This window comes from Nerophis ophidion, linkage group LG02 (assembly GCF_033978795.1).
Source record: "Nerophis ophidion isolate RoL-2023_Sa linkage group LG02, RoL_Noph_v1.0, whole genome shotgun sequence".
Classification (NCBI taxonomy): Eukaryota; Metazoa; Chordata; class Actinopteri; order Syngnathiformes; family Syngnathidae; genus Nerophis; species Nerophis ophidion.
In genome coordinates this window covers 76726601-76753908 of record NC_084612.1, presented here as the reverse complement: position 1 = coordinate 76753908, position 27308 = coordinate 76726601, and the positions used below count along the sequence as shown (strand labels likewise).

General features: G+C 39.8%; 1 protein-coding gene and 1 long non-coding RNA gene across 3 annotated transcripts in view; both read left to right on the top strand.

Annotated features, from left to right (window-relative positions):
- The window catches only part of LOC133546085 (uncharacterized), a 424415-nt gene that overhangs the window by 253669 nt on the left and 143438 nt on the right, over positions 1-27308 (top strand). The window lies entirely within an intron of this gene.
- Positions 1-27308, top strand: part of dennd6aa (DENN/MADD domain containing 6Aa) — a 42099-nt gene that overhangs the window by 2876 nt on the left and 11915 nt on the right. For both annotated transcript variants that reach the window (XR_009804951.1, XM_061891722.1), the window contains exons 2-16: positions 2462-2500; positions 2612-2654; positions 7779-7891; positions 10251-10331; positions 12611-12716; positions 20875-20954; positions 21037-21096; positions 21205-21260; positions 23033-23155; positions 23305-23400; positions 23480-23574; positions 23753-23818; positions 25640-25704; positions 26319-26408; positions 26480-26643. Coding sequence is in view for 1 of the 2 variants with exons in the window: in XM_061891722.1 (XP_061747706.1) it covers positions 2462-2500; positions 2612-2654; positions 7779-7891; positions 10251-10331; positions 12611-12716; positions 20875-20954; positions 21037-21096; positions 21205-21260; positions 23033-23155; positions 23305-23400; positions 23480-23574; positions 23753-23818; positions 25640-25704; positions 26319-26408; positions 26480-26643 (1277 nt within the window). In the remaining variant the exon portion in view is untranslated. The remainder of the gene's footprint in view (positions 1-2461; positions 2501-2611; positions 2655-7778; positions 7892-10250; positions 10332-12610; positions 12717-20874; positions 20955-21036; positions 21097-21204; positions 21261-23032; positions 23156-23304; positions 23401-23479; positions 23575-23752; positions 23819-25639; positions 25705-26318; positions 26409-26479; positions 26644-27308) is intronic.

The window sequence follows — 27308 nt, the reverse complement described above, 5'->3', positions numbered from 1 at the left end:
CAGTCATTATTAACATACTGAGATGAAGAATGTTATTTTCAATAAGGTTGAAAGTAATTCTCATAATTCTTCTTCCTTGTACTTTGTAAGCACTATTCACTTGAACAACCTCTTAAAGGCCTACTGAAATGAGATGTTCTTATTTAAACGGGGATAGCAGCTCCATTCTATGTGTCATACTTGATCATTTCCCCATATTGCCATATTTTTGCTGAAAGGATTTAGTAGAGAACATCCACGATAAAGTTGGCAACTTTTGGTCGCTCATAAAAAAGCCTTGCCTGTACCGGAAGTAGCAGACGATGTGCGCGTGACGTCACGGGTTGTGGAGCTCCTCACATCTTAACATTGTTTACAATCATGGCCACCAGCAGCGAGAGCGATTCGGACCGAGAAAGAGACGATTTCCCCATTAATTTGAGCGAGGATGAAAGATTCGTGGATGAGGAAAGTGAGAGTGAAGGACTAGAAAAAAACTATACTGTCAAAGCAATTCAGATGTTATTAGACAAATTTACAAGGATAATTCTGGAAAATCCCTTATCTGCTTATTTTTAGTGAGATTATATAGTCGTACCTGTACAACCTGAAAGTCGGCCCCGCACCTTTCTTCCGCACCAGTCGGCGAGTGGTGGCGATGCCCATCTCTGCCCTTCGCAAGGGACCCTCTTCGAAACACGATCTTTCGAAATGATCGCTGCATAATACACTGTACTTTGTGTGTGTGGTCCAATCCAACCGTGTTCGCTTGACCGCTCTGTTCCATAGAAAAGCTTGACCGTCATCTTTCGGGAATGTAAACAATGAAACACCGGCTATGTTTGTGTTGCTAAAGGTGGCCGCAATACACCGCTTCCCACCTACATCTTTCTTCTTTGACGTCTCCATTATTCATTAAACAAATTGCAAATGATTCAGCAACACAGATGTCCAGAATACTGTGGAATTATGCGATTTAAACAGACGACTTATAGCTGGGAACGGTGCTGGAACAAAATGTCCTCTACAATGCGTGACGTCATGCGCACGCGTCATCATACAGCGATGTTTTAGCAGGATACTCCGGTGCAAAATTTAAAATTGCAATTTAGTAAACTAACCCGGCCTTATTGACATGTGTTGCAATGTTAATATTTCATCATTGATATATAAACTCTCAGACTGCGTGGTCGCTAGTAGTGGCTTTCAGTAGGCCTTGAACTAGACCATGGGTGTCAAACTCTGGCCCGCGGGCCAAATCTGGCCCGCCGTGTAATTTAATTTGGCCCTTGAGGCAATATCAATTTAGCATTAGAGCTGGCCCGCTGCAACACCGCTAATACTCATACTTGCCAATCCTCCAAATTTTCCCGATGGACTCCCGAAGTTCAGTGTCCCTCCCGAAAATCTCCCGGGGCAACCATTCTCCCCCTAATTTCTACCGATTTCCACCTGGAAAACTATATTGGGGGCGTGCATTTAAGGCACTGCCTTTAGCGTTCTCTACAACCTGTCGTCACGTCCGCTTTTCCTCCATACTAACAGTGTGTCACATAATATTTGTGGCTTTTACACACACACACACACACACACACAAGTGAATGCAAGGCATACTTGGTCAACAGCCATACAGGTCACACTGAGGGTGGCCGTATAAACAACTTTAGCGCTGTTACAAATATGCGCCACACTGTGAACCCACACCAAACAAGAATGACAAACACATTTCGGGTGAACATCCGCACCGTAACACAACAGAACAAATACCCAGAAACCCTTGCAGCACTAACTCTTCTGGGAAACTACCACCAAACTGACCAATAATTAACGTTTTATTCATGCATTTTCTCTTGCTACTCCAAGACTTGAATGTTTGGTTCATTCATTATTGTTATTTTATTTTCAAATTCATTATTAGCCTGTGGAAAAAAATTGATATTTACCTCAGAAGATTTCAAATAGAAAAAAAGACATTTTTATTGAAATTTTATTTGATATGCCATTGATATTCTTTTAATTATTATTATTTGAAACTGGATTTTGCATGTCGCTAAAGTTATATAAGCCTTGCTTGTTCAATATTTAATGCAAAACTTGTTCGGGTCACTCTTAAAAGGTTAATTTGTTCAACCTTGGCCCGCGGCTTTGTTCCGTTTAAGATTTTGGCCCACTCTGTATTTGAGTTCGACACCCCTGAACTAGACTGTCAATAAAATTAAAGTGCGGATGAAAACACAGCTTCAACGCTTTAGTCATCATTTTTGCGCTTAAGAAACTTCTCCATGACTTTAGCTCCAGACTTCTTCTGTTTGTTTGATGTTGTCATTACTGCCACAAGTGGTGGAAATGTGTATTACAACTGAGGACCGCTTAGGGGCCCAAAGCTGAGAAACCCAACAATTGTCCCTATGGTTAAGAAACACTGATCTATTTTGTACATGGTGCAACACTAACCAGCTAACTGTGTTCGACTGTCCTGCAGGTTATTTACCCACATCATTCCAAACTGTCAGAAAAGGAGGTGAGTGGAAGTAATCGAGTACAATCATTGAAATGATTTGCTATGAGTTGTCCATTGTGTGGTTAAATGAACCGGTCAAAAACCTAAATCATTATCTGGTTCCCTTTTCAGAAAACGAGCATTTGTTACCTTTCCTTTCCCGACTCCAACTCAGGTAAGTTCCTGTTTGACCTCTTTAAATCTCTGATGCTGGTACTGAAGCGTTTGGATTCTTCACATGGGACCATCGGACACGCTTAAAAACACACTTTTGACCTGTGTTTCCAGTTTGTGCAGCACGTTAGTTGATATTTAGTCCCGGCAGGAGATTAGGCACAAACATGGCAGGGATCGTGGCAAACTTTAACCGGAATAGTCTGGTGTGCTCCCAAGGTTCTGTTGGAGCAGACTTTGAAGCTGCATCTATTATTAGGGTCCTTGGCCCTGTGGAGTCCTTTGCCATGGGCCAAGGACCCTATTGAAACTGCTGTGTTTTATTATTATTCCGCACCTACGCGCTGTAATTTGACCCCCTTAACATGCTTCAAAACTCACCAAATTTGACACACACGTCGGTATAGCAAACCTTCCCAACATATTAAGCAACCAATCCCCCAAAATGAAAATTGCGCTCTAGCGCCCCCTAGGAAAAAATTACAGACAAAACTGCATGTAACTTCTGTTAGGAATGTCATAGCGACATGAAACAAAAACTCCTATGTAGGTCTGACTTAGACCCAATTTTCATACACTCACTTCTTTCAGCAGAAATCTACAGGAAGTTGGCAAAAACCCCTTCAAAATAAAATTTTCGCCAAAAATGCAATTTTTGCCTCTTTGCGCTGTAATTTGACCCCTTTAAAATGCTTCAAAAGTCACCAAACTTGGCGCACACATAAGGACTGGCGAATATTGCGATCTAATGAAAAAAACCAAACCCCAAAACTCAAAATTGCGCTCTAGCGCTATTTTGGAATAAAACACTGAAAAAACTTCTCCTAGGAAGAAAACACAGACAAAACTGCTTGTAACTTCCGGTAAGAATGTCGGAGAGACATGAAACGAAAACCTCTATGTAGGTCTCGCTTAGACCTACATTTCATAGATTGACAACCCCCAACAAAATCAACAGGAAGTTTGCAATGCCCCCTTCAAAACAAAAGTTTTGTAAAAAACGGTCACCTTTCTTCAAACATTATCTCCTCTGAGTGCGTTTGTTGTTTTGGCTTCAAACTCGCACAGGAGAGAGATTGAACCCTTCTGATTAAAAGTATAGAACAGAGTTTTGATAAGTTCTCAGGTTTTGATTTAGAGGACTTTGAAGGCTACAACGGTGACTCTCTTTAGCTGAATCTTGGAAGTGTTTTTATCATCTTTAGAATCCTAACAAAAAGACGTGTCTTCATGTCTTTCATAATTATTGTGATCGATAAGCAAAATCCCAAACAAAAAAAGTGCAGTTCCCCTTGAAGTCGAGGCAGTCTTAAGTTGAGGTAGACTTAGACTGCACCACGGTACTTGACTGTTACACTTGTATGACAGGTAATGAAGTTAAAATGTGACTTCAAACATTGCTTGTACATGAACACCAAGTAGTTGTGACAGTAGTTTTTGCACTTGACTGCCTTTGCCAGCGTGGCCCACTGGAGTGGAGCCCACATCAACAGACGCCTGCGAGGACTGCCATTTTGACAACAAGCCGGGTGGTCCTCACGCCATGTGGACACACACACACACACACACATTCATGGGGAGGATGTGTTCAGGGACCGCCTGTAGGTTCAAGGCCCGACTCATGGTCTTCTTTCCTGTTTCCACCGTTCTTCAAGTTCTTCCAATCTGAAACGTTGAATAACAGCAGAGGTCCAGGAGTGCTGACATGAGTCAGAATTGTTTTTGTGGCAAGCAGAGGTGGGTAGTAACGCGCTACATTTACTCTGTTACATTTACTTGAGTAACTTTTGGGATAAATTGTACTTCTACGAGTAGTTTTTATGCAACATACTTTTACTTGAGTATATTTATAGAGAAGAAACGCTACTTTTACTCCATTCCATTTATCTACATTCCGCTTGCTATTCGCTACTTTTTTTTTTTATCGATCTGTTCATGTTTGTTTTGGTTAATGACAGAGCTTCAAAGTAGAATTTACGCATGCCTGCGTTTCACCAATCACATGCAGTCACTAGTGAGGTTGGACCAATCAAACAGAGCCAGGCGGTCACATGACCCGTCCTAAACAAGTTGAACAACTTATTGGGGTGTTTCTATTTAGTGGTCAATTCTACGGAATATGTACTGTACTGTACAATCTACTAATAAAAGTTTCAATCAATCAATCAAAAGTGTAAAGGAAAAAAGACACTTTTTTATTTCAACCGTACTTCCCGTCAAAAGCCTAAAGACTGATCACACAGTTCCTGTTTTCACAATAAAAGTGCCGCTCCATCGCGCCTGCGCTAACAAAATAAGAGTCTCCGAAAGCCAGCGCAAACAAGCTAGCAAGTTACGGAGTTTGCCGCCAATGTATTTCTTGTAAAGTGTATAAAAACGAATATGGAAGCTGGACAAATAAGATGCCCAAAACCAACGACTTTCATGTGGTATTAGACAGAATAGAGCAACTTTTTTTCTCCTCCATTTGAAAACGTGGACGTCATCAGCACTTCACTGTCTGATTCCAATCAATGCAAGTCATCAGAATCAGGTAATACACCAACTTATATTCTTGTCTTCATGAAAGATAGGAATCTATATGTTAAACATGCATGTATATTCATTAAAACACCTTTAATATGTCAACAAAAACGGCAAAATAAATAAATATAAATTATATACTGTATATATAAATGTATGTATATATATATATATATATATATATATATATATATATATGATATATGTGTGTATAAATGATATGTATGTGTGTGTATGTATATGTATATATGAGGTAGATCACCTTGACTTGGTCATTCATTAAGTAATTGATAAACGTTGAAAAACTTATTGGGGTGTTACCATTTATTTTGATGTACTATTATTTAATATATATTATTGTTTTAGTTGCTAAAGAGATATTCCTGCTATTTTTATGTTTTTGTGCTTTATTTGTTGCCGTAATCAGGTTACTCATCAGTTACTCAGTACTTGAGTAGTTTTTTCACAACATACTTTTTACCTCTACTCAAATATTTGGGTGACTACTCCTTACTTTTACTTGAGTAATAAATCTCTAAAGTAACAGTACTCTTACTTGAGTACAATTTCTGGCTACTCTACCCACCTCTGGTGGCAACCTAAAGACTTGCAAAGCACGGAGGAACTTTGCAGGTTCTTACTTCAACATGTTTGATCGCTGTCAGAAAAAAGAAGGTTGTTTGTGTCAGCAGTAGGGCTGTGAAACTTAGGGCACCGCACGGTTCGATTCCTGAGGGTCACAGAGGGCTGGGCAATAAGGCTAAATACTGTATCAAGAAATATGTATTTTTAATATTGATCGATTTCAATAATTATATATTTTTCATGACCTACAGAAAATATTGACAAGAAGAAAAAAAATATGAAATGTTAATATTTTCATTTGAAATTCCCACAGCCATCAAGGCAGAAATCAAAGTACATGTCAACACAAACATGGAAAACAATCAATGTAAACAAAATGTTAAAATCACAATAAACAGTTAACAATAAGTGTCTAATGGTACACAAAAACTTTGGTTCGGTACGTACCTCGGTTCAGAAGTCACGGTTCGGTTCAGAAGTCACGCTTCGAGGCTGCATAGCTCGGTTGGTAGAGTGGCTGTGCCAGCAATTTGAGGGTTGCAGGTTCGATTCCCGCTTGTGCCATCCTAGTCACTGCCGTTGTGTCCTTGGGCAAGACACTTTACCCACCTGCTCCCAGTGTCACCCACACTGCTTTAAAAGTAACTTAGATATTGGGTGTCACGCTGAAAAGCGCTTTGAGTCACTTGAGAAAAGCGCTATATAAGTAGACTTCACTTCACATTTTCGGTACAGTAAGAAAACAACAAAATATGCATTTTTTGGTTATCTATTTACCAAAATTGCTAAATCTTCCGCAAAAATATTTTTCTTAGTGGAATATTTGATGTGAAGTAATGGGAACCTTGGACAGGTCAATAATTCATAATAACATTGATTTTGATTCAATATTATGATTTGAGCAATGACAGTTTGAAAGAAAAGAAAAACGGCTTTGTTTTATTAGTCGACGTTGCAACTTTTTCTAAATTACATTTAGCCTTTAAGCTTTTTTATTTCACTTTTGTTTATGTTATTGTGTATTTTAATAGTGTTTTTAGAATGTGCCGTGGGCCTTTAAAACATTAGTTGTGGGCCGCAAAATGGCATCCGGGGCACACTTTTGACACCCCTGCTATAGATAATAAAAAATAAAATCTGATAAATCTATGGATAAAAAGCAAAGCCTGGCGACTCATGCACATCTATCATAACTCTCTCGCTCTCTCTGTCTCTGCCCCGCCCTCACCAATGTTGCTGCGCACAATTTGTTTTGTTTTTAACCCCTTCTTAACCCTGAACGTACATTGAAAATACACGCAACCCTAACTTAAAATGACATTTGAGGCATTTAAGAAACTCCACCCGGACAGCCCCACAAAAGAGGATATATCCGGTGAAAAGAGGACATATGGTCAGTCTATTGTAGCCCGGTCGCTGCTAGCATGCCGTTTGTTGTTTTGTTTTGATTGATTGAAACATTTATTAGTAGATTGCACAGTACAGTACATATTCCGTACAATTGACCACTAAATGGTAAAACCCGAATAAGTTTTTCAACTTGTTTAAGTCGGGGTCCACGTAAATCAAAACATGGTGCGTCGGTGTGCATTGTTTACACAACGTGCGCTACTTAATATGTCCGTGTGGAACTCGTGCGGTACACCTCCGAACCGAACCGAAATCCCTGTACCGAAACGGTTCAATACAAATACACGTACCGTAAAAAACCCTACTTAATTATGTCCTCTTTAAATGAAGGTATTTGTATGAAATGCTTAATAAAGTGTAACAATAATAAGTACAATGTTTGGGTTTTTAATTGATTGAGAATCGTTAGAAATAAGAATCGCAATTAATTAGAAAATCGACTTTTTTGGACACCCCGAGTCAGCAAGTATCTTGAGTTTAAAAGAAAGGAAGTCAAACTAGCTTGAGTTTCATTTCGCTTAGCGAGTCGTCAAAGGCTCCTCCCACATCCCCGCCATACTTTTGCCTCGTAGCAACATCCCTAACAAGTTCTTTCTGCTGCTTGCAGGTTGCCTCGGTGACACGCAGTTTTGCTTTCGCTTTCGCCAGGGTTCCAACAGAAAGTCGTCTCTGGGCTGCTTCCTGGAAACAAGCGACAGGGACGCGCCGCCCTGCCTTAAGGTGGACACACACACACACACACACACACACATTATTGTGTTTGTTACCTTCTTGAGACCTCTGAAAAATGCCTTCCTCTTCAGGACCACCCTTTCTAGATATACAAAGATGTGTATTTACAACATTAATAATATATATATACTATGCAAATATAAAAAGGTAAGCTTTTAGTATTTTTTTTTGGTGTGTTTTTTTGTAATTGGTTATTTTTATTACTCTTCATTATTTATACGGATGTCCGATAATATTGGACTGCCGATATTATCCAACGATAAATGCTTTGTAATGTAATATAGGAAATTATCGGTATCGGTTTCAAAAAGTCACATTTATTACTTTTTAAGACGCCACTCTGTACACGGATGTAGGGAGAAGTACAGAGCGCCAATAAACCTTAGAGGCACTGCCGTTGCGGGCCGGCCCAGTCACGTAATGTCTACGGCTTTTCACACGCACAAGTGAATGCACGCATACTTGGTCAACAGCCATACAGGTCACACTGAGGGTGGCCGTATGAACAACTTTAACACTGTTACAAATATGTGCCACACTGTGAACCCACACCAAACAAGAACGACAAACTAATTTCGGGAGAACATCCGCACCGTAACACAACATAAACACAGCAGAACAAATACCCAGAACCCCTTGCAGCACTAACTCTTCCAGGACGCTACAATATATCCCCCTGCCCCCCCAAACCCCGCCCACCTCAACCTCCTCATGCACTCTCAGGGAGAGCATGTCCCAAATTCCAAGCTGCTGTTTTGAGGCATGTTAAAAAAAATAATGCACTTTGTGACTTCAATAATAAATATGGCAGTGCCATGTTGGCATTTTTTCCCATAACTTGAGTTGATTTATTTTGGAAAACCTTGTTACATTGTTTAATGCATCCAGCGGCGCATCACAACACAATTAGACACAATAATGTGTTAATTCCACCACTGTATATATCGGTATTAGTTGATATGGGTATCGGTAATTAAGAGCTGGACAATATTGGAATATTGGATATCGGCAAAAAAGCCATTATCGGACGTCTCTACTTGTAAACAATGGATGCTCAATCTGGCTGCAGTAAAATAAGCAACATCCCGAACGTAAAAACAGTTTATATTACTAACTGGTCGATTGCCAAACACAGTAGGCACTAATAGTAGTTTTTAGGAAACCATTCTTTATTTTATTGTCTTAGATTATAAGGCTAAGCTGGTTACACAGCAACTCGAGCTAATGTGTTAATTCCATGACTGTATATATCGGTATCGGTTGATATCAGTATCGGTAATTAATAGTTGGACAATATCGGATATCGGAAAAAAGCCATTATCGGACATCTGTAATTATTTACTTCAAGTTATTACAGTATGTATCTATATACATATTTTTTATTTATTTTCTTTATCAATTTTGGCCAAAGGGGGCGCATTACAATTTCTTACACACTTGTTATTTCATATGTTTGGTAGAGGAGAAGAGCCTAAAATGTTTGAAACTCACTTGTTATTTCATATGTTGACCAGAGGGCGCGCACTTTTAAAGCTGACACACAGTCAATTTGAAACAACCCTCCTTTATGCGTCCACCCTAACTTTGATAGATGTCCCCAGCAGGGGTGCAAATGAGACATTCTCTATTACAGGGGTCGGGAACCTTTTTGGCTGGGAGAGCCATGAAAGCCAAATATTTTAAAATGTATTTCCGTAAGAGCCATATAACATTATTAACAATTACAACTGTCAGGTTCAAACACTGACGACATCTATTAAACAGACAAGAAGCAAGGAATTAAACAGAGACAGGAATCAATTTAGCTCAATGAGAAGAGAAACCTGTAGACTTGTACCCTTGTACAATTCTACGCCTTCTCGTTCATTTGGACTTTCCCAGATTACAACAACTAAATGTGTGCATCTCCTATTCTTTTTAATGACATTGTTATTCTGAAGTTAGCTATACTTTTGACCATTAATGCGACTTCTTGAACAGGTGCGTTAGAAACAGATAGATAGATTAAAATGCATGAGAATGTTTTATATTTTGAAGAATATTTCTAACACTGTGATTACCAGCGGAATTATTAAATAGTCATCCTGTTAAGCAATGTCAGCTAAGATTTATCTGAGAGCCAGGTGCGGTCATCAAAAGAGCCGCATCTGGCTCGAGAGCCATAGGTTCCCTACCCCTGCTCTATTAGATACAATGGTTTTCCGTATTGGGACCATCATTTATGTCCTCATATGGAAGGTACTCGTCCTTGTTGATGTCTCAAGAAGGATAAAATACAAGAACACACACAGATGGAGAGTTATGGTTGTATACACCAATGTCCTGACATCATGTGTGTTTCCTACAGCGGGAGCAGGGCCATTATTACGGCTACGTTTATTTCCGTCAGGTGCGGGACAAGTCGCTGAAGAGAGGATACTTCCAGAAGGTGAATCAACAAATTACAATTAGAATACAGTCTCTTCATTTCATTTGATTATTTATTCAATTCAATTCAAAACACATGCAACAGCATTTTATTTAGCCTTTATTTAAGCAGGTAAAATCCCATTGAGATCAAAGATCTCTTTTCCAAGGGAGACCTGGCCAAGAGGGCAGCAGCAAGGTTACATTAAAAACAGTAAACAACACATAAAACATCACATTTACAACATTAAAACATGCTCATATGACACATGTGCATACAGACATGGTAGACTGCAATCCTTTCACAGAAGCTTTAAACTCATTTAAAGTAACAAGGGTTTGGAGTTGAAGATTGGATTGAAGGTTATTCCAAGCCTTTGGTGCTGAAAACCTTAATGCTTTCTTGTCCAATTCAGTTCTTCCTTTGGGGGTGACAAATTGAAGAACATTCATTGAACGGATATTGTGACTTCCTTGTTTTTTAGTTAAAAGACAAGATAGATAAGATGGAGTGATATAAAAAATGGTTTTGTAGATAAAAACATACCAATGATTGAGGCGTCGAGCACATAAAGATGTCCAGTTAACCATTGAGTATAAGACACAATGGTGAGTAAGTTGGTGATGAATCTCAGTGCTCCGTGGTAAACATTATCCAGCTTGTGGAGACAACCAGCAGTAGCATTCATGTACAACACATCTCCATAGTCAATAACAGGTCAAAATGTTGTTTCCACCAATTCCTGTTTCACAGTAAAAGAAAAGCAAGGAAGCGTCTGGCATGATTGACAAGGAGCAGAAAGAAGCCAAACTTCACTTCACTTTCAGGACATCAAAACACAAAAATGCATTCACAAAGTTGATGTACTACTTCTGCAATGCTATATTTTTGTAACTTTGATTATTTAACATTCTTCTTAAACAAAACAACGGACTCGGAAGTTTTGATTTGACAATCAATCTGCTGAATTAAGTTGTTCCAGGTATCACAAAGTTACCTCGTGAGATGTTACAGAAAGTGTAAGAATATATAATAACTCTATTTGCCAATATATTTCCACAAAGTAGGGTTTTTCTGTCACCATCCCGTCCATCGATGTACGTCACATTTGTCTGTTTGAATCACGGGACATTAATAAAACTCTGCGCTCCTTCCCTGAGCCCACACTCCTTGGGTGGGTTGTTTGTTAGAGTAGCGAAACCAACAAGGACCCAGTAAGACACCGGGAAGGAAGGACAAAAACTGGATTTCCCGGCACAAAATGGAAGTTTTGAGAGCTCAGCAGGGGAGATCAGTCCGTAATCGTACTGTGTCAAGCGACCGACATTGCAGGAGGAAGAGAAAGTGAGGGCAGGACAGACAAGCTGGTGCTTGGGTAGTCCTTATAACTATCTACTTGACTAATTGTTTATTTTTTTGAATACCAAATACTGCTATCGTATGTATATATCTAGTATACAGGAGATCGCAAAAAGCCGCTGCCTGACCAGGGCTCAGAAAATCTGCAAAGACTCCTCCCACACGCATTAAAGACTGTTTTCACTGCTGGACTCTGGAAAGAGGTTCCGAAGCAGAACCTCCAGGTTCTGTAACAGGTTCTTCCCTCAGGCCATAAGACTCTTGAACGCATCATAATTAAATTATCCCCCAAAATGGATTAATTTGCTGGAATAAAAAAGACAATATAACATACATCCATAAACGTGGACACATGTGAAAAAGTGCAATATATTTATCTTTACAGTAATCTATTTATGTATTTATATATATTCATTTATTTTATATATATATTTATATATATTTATTTAATTACATATGCACCTTATTGCTTTTTTTTTATCCTGCACTACCATGAGCTTATGTAACGAAATTTCGTTCTTATCTGTGCTGTAAAGTGGAAATTTGAATGACAATAAAAAGGAAGTCTAGGTCTAAGTCTGAGTATATATATCATATCTGCTAATTTAGTTCTGTTGTAGTTGTAAAAAAATAAGAGCGTCAAAATGCCATTAATCTCTTGTTATTATCACACTTTCCCTCTGGTACTCACTTCACAGATACTCTCTGTGGTGGCCAAAGAAATAGCAAAACACAAATGTGTTAAAATGCTCACTGAGCGAAGGTTTTGCGTGATGATGATTGACTTTTGGATCAGATTTGGTCCGGAAATGGCTGAACTCCAAATTATACCTTTTTTGTGCTGATCCATTTTAATGTTCTATTTCATTATAAATTAAGCTAGAATGTGTAAGCTCTTGATTGATCTGTTTGATTGATATATTGATTTATGTGTGCTCCAGTCTCTGGTCCTGATCAGTAAGCTGCCCTATGTGACATTCTTCCACTCCCTGTTGAAGATCATGGCTCCCGAATATTTTGAGAAACAGGAACCGTGTCTGGAGGCTGGTATGTCATTTTATTCCGATTTTGTTTTGGTCACGCTGTTTGTGTGTTTCAAACTGGCTCAGAGGTTGTACATGTACCTGAATTGTATTGCATTATTTTTAAAAGTATGTACGGGTGTACCCCAACTTTGATTCTGTGATCAAGCTCTTAACTCTTGTACGTCAAATCAACATCTTCCTTTAGAACAAAGTGAAATAATTTAAATTGGTGCTTGGCCCCTCCTGAGAGCACAATTTCAACATGCAACACGCTTTGCAAACAATAAAAGCAATACATTTTGATAAAACCAATACAATGGGATGAAGTACAAACAAGAACAGCAGTTTTTCTAAGTAATGTAACAATAATGCAGGGTTTTCCTCCAGATTGCCAATATAATTGTGGTGGGGGAACAAGCAAAGGCATATTCAATCTACGAACAGAAGTACAAGAAGACGTCTACATCGGTTTTATTGATTACACCCAAGCACTTGACCGAATTAAACATGCAAAGTTGATAGAATGATTATCGGACTTTAGAACTGACGATAAAGATCTCGGAATAATAACTAAATTATACTCCGAACAGACAGTAAGAACCGAGCATGGATTAAAAAAGAAGAATGACCAGGCTGTGTTCCGTCACTTAATTCCAGGATTCCTGTACCAGGGACAGGTTTATTGTCGGCATTATTTCCACATGTGGCTTATAAATAAAATAAAGCGGTCGCAATACCGTCCTCACTCAAACTGGACATAACGGTATTCTCAAATGACTTTTGTTGTGACTTTATCGTCAATATAATGAATACAAATCACAATTAACTTGACCGTTCTAAAAGAATAGTTGGAAAAACATTGCATTTATATTCAGAATTTTCTGAATAATTTCAAAACGTGGACTTTAGTGGTGTTTGTTTTCCCATGGTGCAAAATGATTGGAACGGACATGGCATGAAGGTAGTGGCATCTTTAATCTTAATTTTAAAATATTACAAAAAACAAAGGGTATAAAGAAAAGGCGCTCTCAGTGGAGGTTCAAAACTTGACTATGAAGACAAAAACTTGCACTAAGGCAAAAGTATGGACATAAACTAAAACTTGCACAATGGCAGAACTATGAACAACTAAAACGAAAACACTTACTGTGACAAGAAAGAAACATGGGTCTTTTGCATGGATACATGGGTGTGGAGGGTGAGTAGAAGGTGATGTCGCCAGGCTGACTACCTGGCAATGACAGGTTTAAATAATGCTGTGGTGATTAGTGACAACAGGTGCGTGACATGGGGACAGGTGAGAACTAATGGGTTGGCATGGAAACAAAGCAAACAAGGAAGTGCAAAAACAGGAAACAATGGAGTCTTAAGCAAAACAGAACATAACTAAACATAACATGATCGCAAGACAGGACAATAAGTGATGTAATAATGTTCATCAGTCAACTCATTGGTGTTCATTTTCTATATATCACGATAAAAAAATTCATCAAAATCAAATTACAGTACGTTATTCATGTAGTTTGATCATTTTCCTCGACTGATGTACTAACATCCTGTGGTTTATTTTGTACATAATTAGCATCCAATGGACACATTGAAAACAGCTGTTTCTTTAAAAAAAAAAATTCCGATTAATTTTTATACTTTGCAAACTCATTTCATGGGCCGGATAAAACCTGTTCGCGGTCCTGATCCGGCCCCCGGGCCGTGGGTTTAACGTAAATGATTTATACCAGGGGTCGGGAACCTTTTTGGTTGAGAGAGCCATGAAAGCCAAATATTTCAAAATGTATTTCTGTGAGAGCCATATAATATTTTTTAACACTGAATACAACTAAATGAGTGCATTTTGAAATATCACCAACATTTTTAGAGTATAATAAGTCTCTTATTCTTTTTAATAACATTGTTATTCTAAAAGTTAACCAATAATTGTCAGGCTTGGACTTGGATTTGGTTTACTCCTTCGATGCAGAGGGATTACAGGACGAGCCAGGCGAGACTGTCAGTACATGGTTTATTCGGAATACTAAATATAAAAATAAACAAACTAAGGGCGCTCACAAAGAGGTACAAAACTTGGCTACAAAAATACAAACAGGAAAACAAAACCACTACTCGATGGCATGAAAGACGATAAACTATAAACTTAAACTTGCACTGTGGCAGAACTATGAACAACTAAAACAAAAACACTTACTGTGACCGAAACAAGGGGGATGGATAGCAGGGTGCGTAGCAGGTAATCGTGAAGGCATGAAGGCAAGCACATGTAAATAGCAAAGTTCCCAGAATGATGAACAGAAAGCAAATGACTTGAGTACTGGCTGTGGTAATAGAAAACAGTTGTGAGAGGCTGTGGATCGGGGCACGACTTAAGGGGACCAGATGGAAAGTAATAGGTTGGCATGGAAACAAACAAAACCAGGAAGTGCAAAACATGACTGAATGTCCAAAATCAAAACATAACATCCATCCATCCATCCATCATCTTCCGCTTATCCGAGGTCGGGTCGTGGGGGCAACAGCCTAAGCAGGGAAACCCAGACTTCCCTCTCTCCAGCCACTTCGTCTAGCTCTTCCCGGGGATCCCGAGGCGTTCCCAGGCCAGCCGGGAGACATAGTCTTCCCAACGTGTCCTGGGTCTTCCCCGTGGCCTCCTACCAGCTGGACGTGCCCTAAACACCTCCCTAGGGAGGCGTTCGGGTGGCATCCTGACCAGATGCCCGAACCACCTCATCTGGCTCCTCTCCATGTGGAGGAGCAGCAGCTTTACTTTGAGTTCCTCCCGGATGGCAGAGCTTCTCACCCTATCTCTAAGGGAGAGACCTGGAAACTCATTTGGGCCGCTTGTACCCGTGATCTTATCCTTTCGGTCATAACCCAAAGCTCATGACCATAGGTGAGGATGGGAACGTAGATCGACCGGTAAATTGAGAGCTTTGCCTTCCGGCTCAGCTCCTTCTTCACCACAACGGATCGATACAACGTCCACATTACTGAAGACGCCGCACCGATCCGCCTGTCGATCTCACGATCCACTCTTCCCTCACTCATGAACAAGACTCCTAGGTACTTGAACTCCTCCACTTGGGGCAGGGTCTCCTCCCCAACCCGGAGATGGCATTCCACCCTTTTCCGGGCGAGAACCATGGACTCGGACTTGGAAGTGCTGATTCTCATTCCGGTCGCTTCACACTCGGCTGCGATGATCCATATGTGTGACAATAATAAATATAATACTTCTTACCATTAATGCGACATCTTGGACAGGTGCCACAGAAAACGAATGGTTGGATTAAAATGCATGTGAATGTTTTATAATTTGAACGTTATTCTTAACAATGTGATTACCAGCGGAATTGTTAATTACTTATCATGTTAAGCAATGTCAGCTAAGATTTATCTGAGAGCCAGATGCATCCATCAAAAGAGCTGCATCTGGCTCTAGAGCCATAGGTTCCCTACCCCTGGTTTATACTATTGTCACTGTGTTTTACACTTGTATTGAAGTGAAGAATGATTATTAATTACATTTCATACACAATGGGTCAAATGCAGAGGATAATCTCACCATACCTACACTGCAAAAACTGAAATCTAAGTAAGATTAAATATCTGAAATAGGAGTGATATATGCTTATTTTCTGTCTGATTAGATAATTCTTCTCACTAAGCAGATTTTACTTGTTTTAAGGGTTTTGGTCCCAAATGATCTCAGTAAAATATTGCAGCTTGTTGCTGAGATGTGATGACCTATATTGAGTAAAACATGCTTGAAACTAGAATATCAACTGTTGCAAAGCTGTGTCATCAACACTCACCAGAATAAAACTACTTTTTTAAGTACCGTATTTTTCGGATTATAAGTCGCTCCGGAGTATATATAAGTCGCACCGGCCGAAAATGCATAATAAACGGAAAAAAAACATATATAATTCGCACTGGAGTATAAGTCGCATTTTTGGGGGAAATGTATTTGATAAAACCCAACACCAATAATTTACATTTGAAAGGCAATTTAAAATACTTTAAGAATAATGAACAACAGGCTGAATAAGTGTAGGTTATATGAGGCATAAATAACCAACTGCTATGTTAACCTAACATATTATGGTAAGAGTCATTCAAATAACTATAACATATAGAACATGCTATACCTTTACCAAACTATCTGTCACTCCTAATCACTAAATCCCATGAAATGTTCTTCCTCGATGTCGCTTCTAAACAACTCTGCCAACTCCAAAGATATGCACCGCTTCCTCTTGTCGTTTTCTGCTGCATATTTCACTACGTCCAGCTTGTAATCTGCACTACATGATTTCCTTTTCACTGCCATTTTTGTTCAGCTCTTCTTAGTTTTTATATGTTACTGCTAGGGATGCACCGATTAATCGGTAACCGAATATATTCGGCCGAATATGGCAAAAAAAGCCACATTCGGCCTTTAGTGGAATGAGTTAAAAACAAGGCCGAATAGTGGCGTGTGACGCAATTTTTCGACGCGGTGACGCAATCAACCAACATGCAGTGACGCGGTGACGTTGGGATATGTTGTGTACCTGTATAAGTGTATGTGGTTACAAGCACACACTTATTGAGATTTAGTGGGGCCTCTGTTTACATTATTAGCCTGTTGTGTAGGCTACCTGTATAAGTGTATGAGGTTACAAGCACACACTTAATTGAGATTTACTTGAGCCTTCTTTTTACATTATTAGCATATCTACTGTGGCTAAGCAGACTTTTGCCAAAAGGACAATAATTTATTTGTTGTGGGTTTATCCACTTTAATGCACTTTATTTATTTTTGGAATGCATGTTTTGTTTGAAGGCCTAATATAAATGAAAAACTTTGTGCTTTTTTTGAAAAGCAAAGGCTACTGGAATATTAAAAAAATGTCAATATTCGATAAAAAATACTTTATTTGAAAAACATGTGTAAATATTTATTCTAGGCAATTTATGCAATATTAAAAAAATTGTAAAAAACTGCATTCATTATTCGGTATTCGGCCTTCGGGCAAGCGTTTACATTTTATTCGGCTTCGGCCACACATTTTCATTTTGGTGCATCCCTAGTTACCCCCAACGATGAAATGATCCATTTTAATAGCTACGGCAGTAGCATATAGCAATTAGCATCCCATGACCCACAATGCACTTCTGCCATGACCCTCCCCCGCCGAATTCTTATTTGTTGACGTGTGTCTGACGATTGCAGAGATTTTCTTTGTCTCTTCCGCGGATGAGATAAATAATATTATTTGATATTTTACGGTAATGTGTTAATAATTTCACACATAAGTCGCTCCGGAGTATATGTCGCACCCCCGGCCAAATTGAAAAAAACTGCGACTTATAGTCCGAAAAATACGGTAATCATTTCTTATTTCAAGCATGTAAAAACAAAAAAAGCTGACTTTGACACAATCGTGTCTCATTCAAACAGATGACAGCCAAATGGTCTTTGCTGTTTTATTTTCAATGAAACAATAGAAAATAGGTACTCATATTGTAGAACAGTTGTTATAAGTTTACCATGAATTGATTAACGTGGACCCCGACTTAAACAAGTTGAAAAACTTATTGGGGTGTTACCATTTAGTGGTCAATTGTACGGAATATGTACTGTACTGTGCAATCTACTAATAAAAGTATCAATCAATCAATCAAAAAAAATTGAGAATATATTTATTTTAAGGTATTTTTGGGTTCATTGAGGTTAGCTAATTTTACTTGTTTTGGAAAGTATTGACAAGCCAAATTTTCTCGTTCTATTGGCAGATAATTTTGCTCACTTCAAATAAAATATCTCAAATTTTTGTATTTTTTTTTCTTATTATTTTTTAACACTGACTTTTTGCAGTGTAGTGTGTGTGTGTGTGTGTGTGTGTGTGTGTGTGTGTGTGTGTGTGTGTGTGTGTGTGTGTGTGTGTGTGTGTGTGTGTGTGTGTGTGTGTGTGTGTGTGTGTTTTTGTATTTTAAACAACATTAATAAATTCCTGTCAGGGATGTAAAAAAAAAAAACAAAAAAAAAAACAGCGGTACAAAAACTCCGCCAGAGAGAGAGAGAGAGAGAGGGCAAGTGATTAAGTAAGTGAGAGGAGAGAGAGCCAACTGCGCCCCAGAGGAGACGTGACAGTGGAGCAACTTGAACCTGTGAGTTATGGTCTAGTTGCCATCCACTTATTCAGCATCTAATATGGGTAATATTTCAAACAAACGCTGTATTATTCTATTATTCAATGTGTCAGCTTCTGTTTTTGCCGGACGTTGGAGCACGGCACATCAATTCCGCACAGGGCAGAGCGGATCGTGCGGGACAGGAAGTGGTGTACAAAATACAGAATAAAACACCGGGTTCATTTTCAAAATAAAATGCACTGTGTTTACGGCGGATCACATTTCTCTCACAGTAGAGCAGGGGTGTCAAACTCAAATACAGAGTGGGCCAAAATTCTAAACTGAACAAAGCCGCGGGCCAAAGTTGAACAACTTAACCTTTTAATAGGGACCCAAACAAGTTTTGCATTGAATATTGAACAAGCAAGGCTTATATAACTTTATAGTGACATGCAAAATCGAGTTTTGTTGGTAGCGGGGGTGTATATTGAAGCGTCCCGGAAGAGTTAATGCTGCAAGGGATTCTGGGTATTTGTTCTGTTGTGTTTATGTTGTGTGTTGGTGCAGATGTTCCCCCGAAATATGTTTGTCATTCTTGTTTGGTGTGGGTTCACAGTGTGGTGTAACAGTGTTAAAGTTGTTTATACGGCCACCCTCAGTGTGACCTGTATGGCTGTTGACCAAGTATGCATTGCATTCACTTGTGTGTGTGCAGAAGCCGGATATATAACGTGACTGGGTCGGCACGCTGTTTGTATTGAGGAAAAGCGGACGTGACGACAGGTTGTAAAGGATGCGAAAAGCATTACCTTTAAGGCACGCCCCCAATATTGTTGTCCGGGTGGAAGTTCGGGAGAATGGTTGCCCCGGGAGATTTTTGGGGTGGGCGCTGATATTCGGGATTCTCCTGGAAAAATCGTGAAGGTTGGCAAGTATGAGAATTAGCTTTGAATGCGGTGATACGGCAGCACCGCCACTGTATAATATCGGAGGGCCAGCTCTAATGTTAATTTATTATTGTCTCAAGGGCCAAATTAAATTATTGGCCCGCGGGCCAGAGTTTGACACCCATGCAGTAGAGGTTTAGATATAAAGTTTATTGTGACTTTGCTATTACTGTGTGGGTTAACAAAATAATAATAATAATAATGATAATAATGATAATAATAACAATAATAATAATAATGATGATGATGATAGTAATAATAATTATTATTATCCATAATAATAATAATTTCAGCATTCTGGGGATATAAGATGTAGGTTATCTGTTAGGAATATTACCATCTGTATTTAAACTTGATTCATGTTGATTATGTCTGCAGCACAATGCCCAAAAAAGAAAGGATGCAGAAAAGGAAGGAGAAGGAGCGCCAGGAAGCAGCTAAGGGTAGCAGACCTCTTAATGCATGGCTAAAACCAAGTAGTTGCACCAGAATTCAAGAAAGACTTCAGAAAATGCCACACCTGAGAGAGAGGCAGAGACCTTAGAAGCAACACCTGAGAGAGAGGCAGAGACCTCAGAAGCAACAACTGAGAGAGAGGAGGAGGAGAGTGTAGAAGCAACACCTGAGAGAAAAGAAGCTTTAGATGCAACTCCTGACACAGAGGAAGCCATAGAACTCCCAGTAAATGTTGGGGAGGAAAAATCCACAGAAAGGGAGGCAGAGGAAGCCATAGATTATGGGGAAGTTGAAGGAGCTACAAGTGATGTAGGAGAAGAAATGTCCTGCCCTTTTCTGACTTTGAGCACCTGCCCCTCTATAATCATGTGCACGTCCCTGGTTTTAAGATCCAAAGTCCACTGTTTGCTATTGTATTTGCGGCTTTACTTTTTACCGACTAGCAAAAATGACCTTGAGTTTAAAGGTGGTAGCGCCGCCTGTTGTTGGTCTGCAGCTAAAAGCTTGAGAATGTTGTCCTTAATGTGGCAGACAACAAATATCTGTTTGTACATTTGGACTGTGGAAAAGGTGCTTTTTACAGACGACTCAGATTTTCACCGGAACAAAGTCCACGTTCAGTGTTTCCGTGTGTTTGACTCGCAGCCTGCAACGACATCGACCGCTGGCCGACTCCTCACCCAGGAAGAATCCTCACGCTGCCGATTATGGGCGTGGTCATCAAGGTACGCACTGACAGCAATTACGTCATCAGATAGATGAAATACGTATGCAAATATTCCTGCTGAGGGTTTGAGCTCCGTGCAGGTGCGCATCCCCACCTGTTACGACAAACCCGGAACGACACAGTTGGTCCAGTCTGCTCAGGTGACAAAAACAACAACACAATGTTACCTTCCCCTCACGTTTAAATGGTAGCTTATCACTCAACTTAGTTGTTACTAAAATAATGCAATCTGCGTGCATCTTTTTCAGAGTGACAGTCTGGTGTCCATTGTGCTGCCCACCATCCATGAAGTGGACCTCTTCAGGTGAGATCTGCAAGCGGCTCCTACAGTCGTGGACAAAAGTTTACATACACTTGTAAAGAACATTCGGTCATGGCTGTCTTGAGTTTCCAATAATTGCTGGTTATTGTGGCCAAACAGCTCCATTTTTGTTTTTTCCGACCACGGAACTTTACTCCAGAAGGTATTATCTTTGTCAATGTGTGCGGCCGACTGAGCAAGGCAGCATCTTAGCCGAGAGTAGCACCGGTTATTACCGTATTTTTCAGATTATAAGTCGCTCCGGAGTATACGTTGCACGGCCGAAAATGCATAATAAAGAAGGAAAAAAACATATAAGTCGCACTGGAGTATAAGTGGCATTTTTGGGGGAATTTTTTTGATAAAATAAAACAACAGAAAGGCAATTTAAAATTCAAGCTGCAAGCAGCGATGGACGGGACCGACTTTTGCTGGTGTTTCCTGCCTTTACCCATTCAACATATATTTACCTGCACATTACCTACCTTCCCTGCATCTTGGGGTCACACTGTTGCTTCTTTCTGTCACCCATACATGCTGGTGCTTCCTGCCATCACCCAGACAACATATCTTTACCTGCACATTACCTACCTTCTCTGTATCCTGGAGTCAAACTGGTGCCTCCTTCTTTCACACAGTTAACATATCTTTACCCGCACAGTATCTACCTTCTCTGCATTGTGTGGTCACCCTGGTGCTTCCTGCTTTTAAGCGGCCATCTTGAGACGGCAGCAGCGCAGTAGCATCACCGCAACGGTTCTTTGAAGGCTCGTAAAATCAAAACCGGAACAGTTATTAAAACTCTTTTCGCAAGTTTTAATCAGAAGGGTTCAATCTCTTTCCTGTGCGAGTTTGAAGCCGACACAACAAAGACGCTCAGAGGAGATAATGTTTGAAAAAAGGTGACAGGTTTTTACAAAACTTTTGTTTTGAAGGGGTAATTGCCAACTTCCTGTTGATTTTTGCTGAAGGATGTCAATTCATGAAATGTAAGTCTAAGTGAGACCTACATAGAAGTTTTTGTTTCATGTCTCTATGACATTCCTACCTTTTTGAAAAATATATGAAAAATGAAAAAAGATCAGGGGAAAAAAACATTTTTTGTTTTAATTTGGTTTCTTTAGGAGGACAAACATGACACAAACCTCCCTAATTGCTATAAAGCACACTGTTTATATTAAACATGCTTCACTGATTCGAGTATTTGGTTAGCGCCGTTTTGTCCTACTAATTATGGCGGTCCTTGAACTCACCGTAGTTTGTTTACATGTATAACTTTCTCCGACTTTCTAAGACGTGATTTATACCACTTCTTTTTCCGTCTCATTTTGTCCACCAAACTTATAAGGTTGTGCATGAATGCACAAAGGTGAGTTTTGTTGATGTTATTGACTTGTGTGGAGTGCTAATCAGACATATTTGGTCACTACAAGCTAATCAATGCTAACATGCTATTTAGGCTAGCTGTATGTACATATTGCATCATTATGCCTCCTTTGTAGCTATATTTGAGCTCATTTAGTTTCCTTTAACTCCTCTTAATTCAATTTATATCTCATGACTCACTATCGGTATGAAATATGGCCTTTAGTTGTTTGCGGCTCCAGACAGATTTGTTTTTGTATTTTTGGTTCAATATGGCTCTTTCAACATTTTGGGTTGCCGACCCCTGTATTAGAGCAACAGTGGTATTAGAAACAAAATTAAAGTAAACAAGATACATAGAAAAAAAGTTTTAAATCCATTAACACGCTGTTTTGTCTTTCTCTGTCCAGATGTTTCTTTCCAGTCTTCTTCCACATCCAGATGCTGTGGGAGCTGGTGTTGCTGGGAGAAGCACTCGTCGTCATGGCGCCATCTCCGGCCGAGTCGTCGGACACCGTACTGGCGCTTGTCAGGTGCGTCAATCTGGTCCTCACCACCTCCCTTAAAGGCCTACTGAAATGAGGTTTTCTTATTTAAACGGGAATAGCAAGTCCATTGTATGTGTCATCTCGCAATATTACCATTGCGTTAATATCCATCTTTTTTTTTTCTGTCTTTGCAGCTGCATCTCTCCTCTTCGTTACAGCAGCGACTTCCGGCCTTACTTCACCATCCACGACAACGAGTTTAAGGAGTACACCACCCGGACGCAGGCTCCGTAAGTGAACACACACTCCACATGTTGCACTTTATTGGCGAGTCGTGACGGTGGTATGTCCCGCCCCCTCATCTTACAGGCCCTCAGTCATCCTGGGGGTGACAAACCCCTTCTTTGCTAAAACGTTGCAGCATTGGCCGCACATTATTCGCATCGGCGACATGAAGCAAGCAGGTAGGTGACTGTACACTTATATAATTGTATTTGTTATATGTACATATACATACAGTATATATACATGTATTTGTGCATATATATATTGTACACATATATATATATACATATATATATATAAAATCAAACACAATATGATAGTTTGAAGAAACCGTCTGATCATGTGTCCCTCATTAAGGAGAGATGGCCAAGCAGATGAAAGTCAAGAAGCTGAAGAACCTGAAAACTCTTGACTCTAAGCCCGGTGTGTGTTTTTATTCTCCCTTTTGATTGTCAACTGACATGCAAGATGGTTGAAATACAAACCCCGTTTCCGTATGAGTTGGGAAATTGTGTTAGATGTAAATATAAACGGAATACAAATCCTTTTCAAGCCATATTCAGTTGAATATGCTACAAAGACAACATATTTGATGTTCAAACTCATAAACATTTTTTTTTTTTGCAAATAATAATTAACTTTAGAATTTGATGCCAGCAACATGTGACAAAGAAGTTGGGAAAGGTGGCAATAAATACTGATAAAGTTGAGGAATGCTCATCAAACACTTATTTGGAACATCCCACAGGTGTGCAGGCTAATTGGGAACAGGTGGGTGCCATGATTGGGTATAAAAACAGCTTCCCAAAAATGCTCAGTCTTTCACAAGAAAGGATGGGGCGAGGTACACCCCTTTGTCCACGACTGCGTGAGCAAATAGTCAAACAGTTTAAAAACAACGTTTCTCAAAGTGCAATTGAAAGAAATGTAGGGATTTCAACATCTACGCTCCATAATATCATCAAAAGGTTCAGAGAATCTGGAGAAATCACTCCACGTAAGCAGCATGGCCGGAAACCAACATTGAATAACCGTAATCTTCGATCCCTCAGACGGCACTGTATTAAAAACCGACATCAATCTCTAAAGGATATCACCACATGGGCTCAGGAATAATTCAGAAACCACTGTCACCAAATACAGTTGGTCGCTACATCTGTAAGTGCAAGTTCAAGCTCTACTATGCGAAGCGAAAGTCATTTATCAACAACATCCAGAAACGCCACCAGCTTCTCCGGGTCCATTATCTAAGATGGATTGATGCAAAGTGGAAAAGTGTTCTGTGGTCTGACGAGTCCACATCTCAAATTGTTTTTTGAAATATTCGACGTTGTGTCATCTGGACCAAAGAGGAAGCGAACCATCCAGACTGTTATCGACGCAAAGTTGAAAAGCCAGCATGTGTGATGGTATGGGGGTGCATTAGTGCCCAAGGCATGGGTAACTTACACATCTGTGAAGGCACCATTAATGCTGAAAGGTACATACAGGTTTTGGAACAACATATGCTGCCATCTAAGCGCCGTCTTTTTCATGGACGCCCCTGCTTATTTCAGCAAGACAATGCCAAGCCACGTTCAGCACGTGTTACAACAGTGTGGCTTTGTAAAAAAAAGTGTGGGTACTTTCCTGGCCCGCCTGCAGTCCAGACCTGTCTCCCATGGAAAATGTGTGGTGCATTATGAAGCGTAAAATACGACAGCGGAGACCCCGGACTGTTGAACGACTGAAGCTCTACATAAAACAAGAATGGGAGAGAATTCCACTTTCAAAGCTTCAACAATTAGTTTCTTTAGTTCCCAAATGTTTATTGAGTGTTGTTAAAAGAAAAGGTGATGTAACACAGTGGTGAACATGCCCTTTCCCAACTACTTTGGCACGTGTTGCAGCCATGAAATTCTAAGTTAATTATTATTTGCAGAAAAAAAAAAAAAAAAGTTTATGAGTTTGAACATCAAATATATTGTCTTTGTAGTGCATTCAACTGAATATGGGTTGGAAAGGATTTGCAAATCATTGTATTCTGTTTATAATTAAATCTTACACAATTTCCAACTCATGTGGAAACAGGGTTTGTAGAATATATGTATAATATTTTTGGATTATCCACATGTGAATAATGCTGTATAATATTTATTGTCTATTGTGAGCGAACTGTGGTGCTGAATTTCCCCCAGGGATCAATAAAGTGCTCTCTATTTGATTCTATTCTCCTCCTATAATTGTTGTCATTGTTTGTTGCAGGTGTGTACACTGCTTACAAGCCATATCTCAACAAAGATGAGGAAATTATCAAGCAGCTCCAGAAGGTAAATAAGCAAGGTCTCACAAAGCAGTCATGATCACATATGTAACACTGGGAGTGTGATAATATATATTGATGGCATTATTTAATTTTAGGATGCAATTTAAGTTGCTTTCTTGTCTTAGACTAAGGATTTTTATACTAGAATCAAATTCCTTAAATTTTGCCCACAGTCAGTTCAGTAGAATGTTTTACTTTCTTTAAAGAGAGAAACAAACTGATTGTGATTAAATACCAGGGGTGTGAAACTCGTTTTCTTTGGGGGACATGAAGATTGAGGCTGCCTTCAGAGAGCCAAACGTAACGGTGACTAATATCTGAATTACAATGTTGAAGGATTTTCCAATGCTATTATTAGACAATTGCCTAAACATTTGATTATTATTATTAAGGAAACAATACAGTAGGTACTTGATCTTGATATATGTAATGCCTCTAAGGGTATTCTAGTAAAATATGCAGAGATGAGATGTGTCAGTATCAAAATATTACTTGGAATCATTTTTTGGCAGCAGCAAAGGGCCAGGACTCCCCTAGCAGGACAAGGAAGTTTAACACGATCGTTCCACTTGTGATTTGTTCCAACTAAAACCCTTCTAAATGGTTTTGTCCTCCCAGGGTGTTCATCAGAAGAGACCCTGTGCAGCCCAGAACGCCATCCTGCGACGGTACTTTCTAGAACTGACGCAGAGCTTCATCATTCCCTTGGTAATCAGGAGTCCTGGAACGGTGGTTTGTCCGCTTTGAAGTCCACATGCTTGTGCCGTCCTCCCAAACAGGAGCGCTACGTGGCCAGTCTCATGCCGCTCCAGAAGTCCATCAGCCCGTGGAAGAGTCCTCCTCAGCTGCGACCCTTCGTCCAGCAGGACTTCATGAAGACTCTGGAGAAGGCGGGACCGCAGCTCACGTCCAGGCTCAAGGGGGACTGGATTGGACTGTACAGGTAACGAGGCTAATTGCTTTTGCCCACGTGACTCGTAGTACTAGTCCAGGGGTGTCCAAACTTTTTCCACAGAGGCCACACACGCATGCGGGGGCCGTTTTGATATTTTTCATTTTTCAAACCATAACAAAATATGTGTAATTTTTTTTGTTTACCTTTGGGGCTCCCAAAGCTCGGTTGGTAGAGTGGCCGTGCCAGCAACTTGAGGGTTGCAGGTTCGATTCCCGCTTCCGCCATCCTAGTCACTGCCGTCGTGTCCTTGGGCAAGACACTTTACCCACCTGCTCCCAGTGCCACCCACACTGCTTTAAATGTAACTTAGATATTGGGTTTCACTATGTAAAGCGCTTTGAGTCACTAGAGAAAAAGCGCTATATAAATATGATTCACTTCACTTCACACACGCATGCGGGGGCCATTTTGATATTTTTAATTTTTCAAACCATAACAAAATATGTGTAATTTTTTTTGTTTACCTTTGGGGCGGCATAGCTCAGTTGGTAGAGTGGCCGTGCCAGCAGCTTGAGGGTTGCAGGTTCGATTCCCGCTTCCGCCATCCTAGTCACTGCCGTTGTGTCCTTGGGCAAGACGCTTTACCCACCTGCTGCCAGTGCCACCCACACTGGTTTATATGTAACTTAGATATTGGGTTTCACTATGTAAAT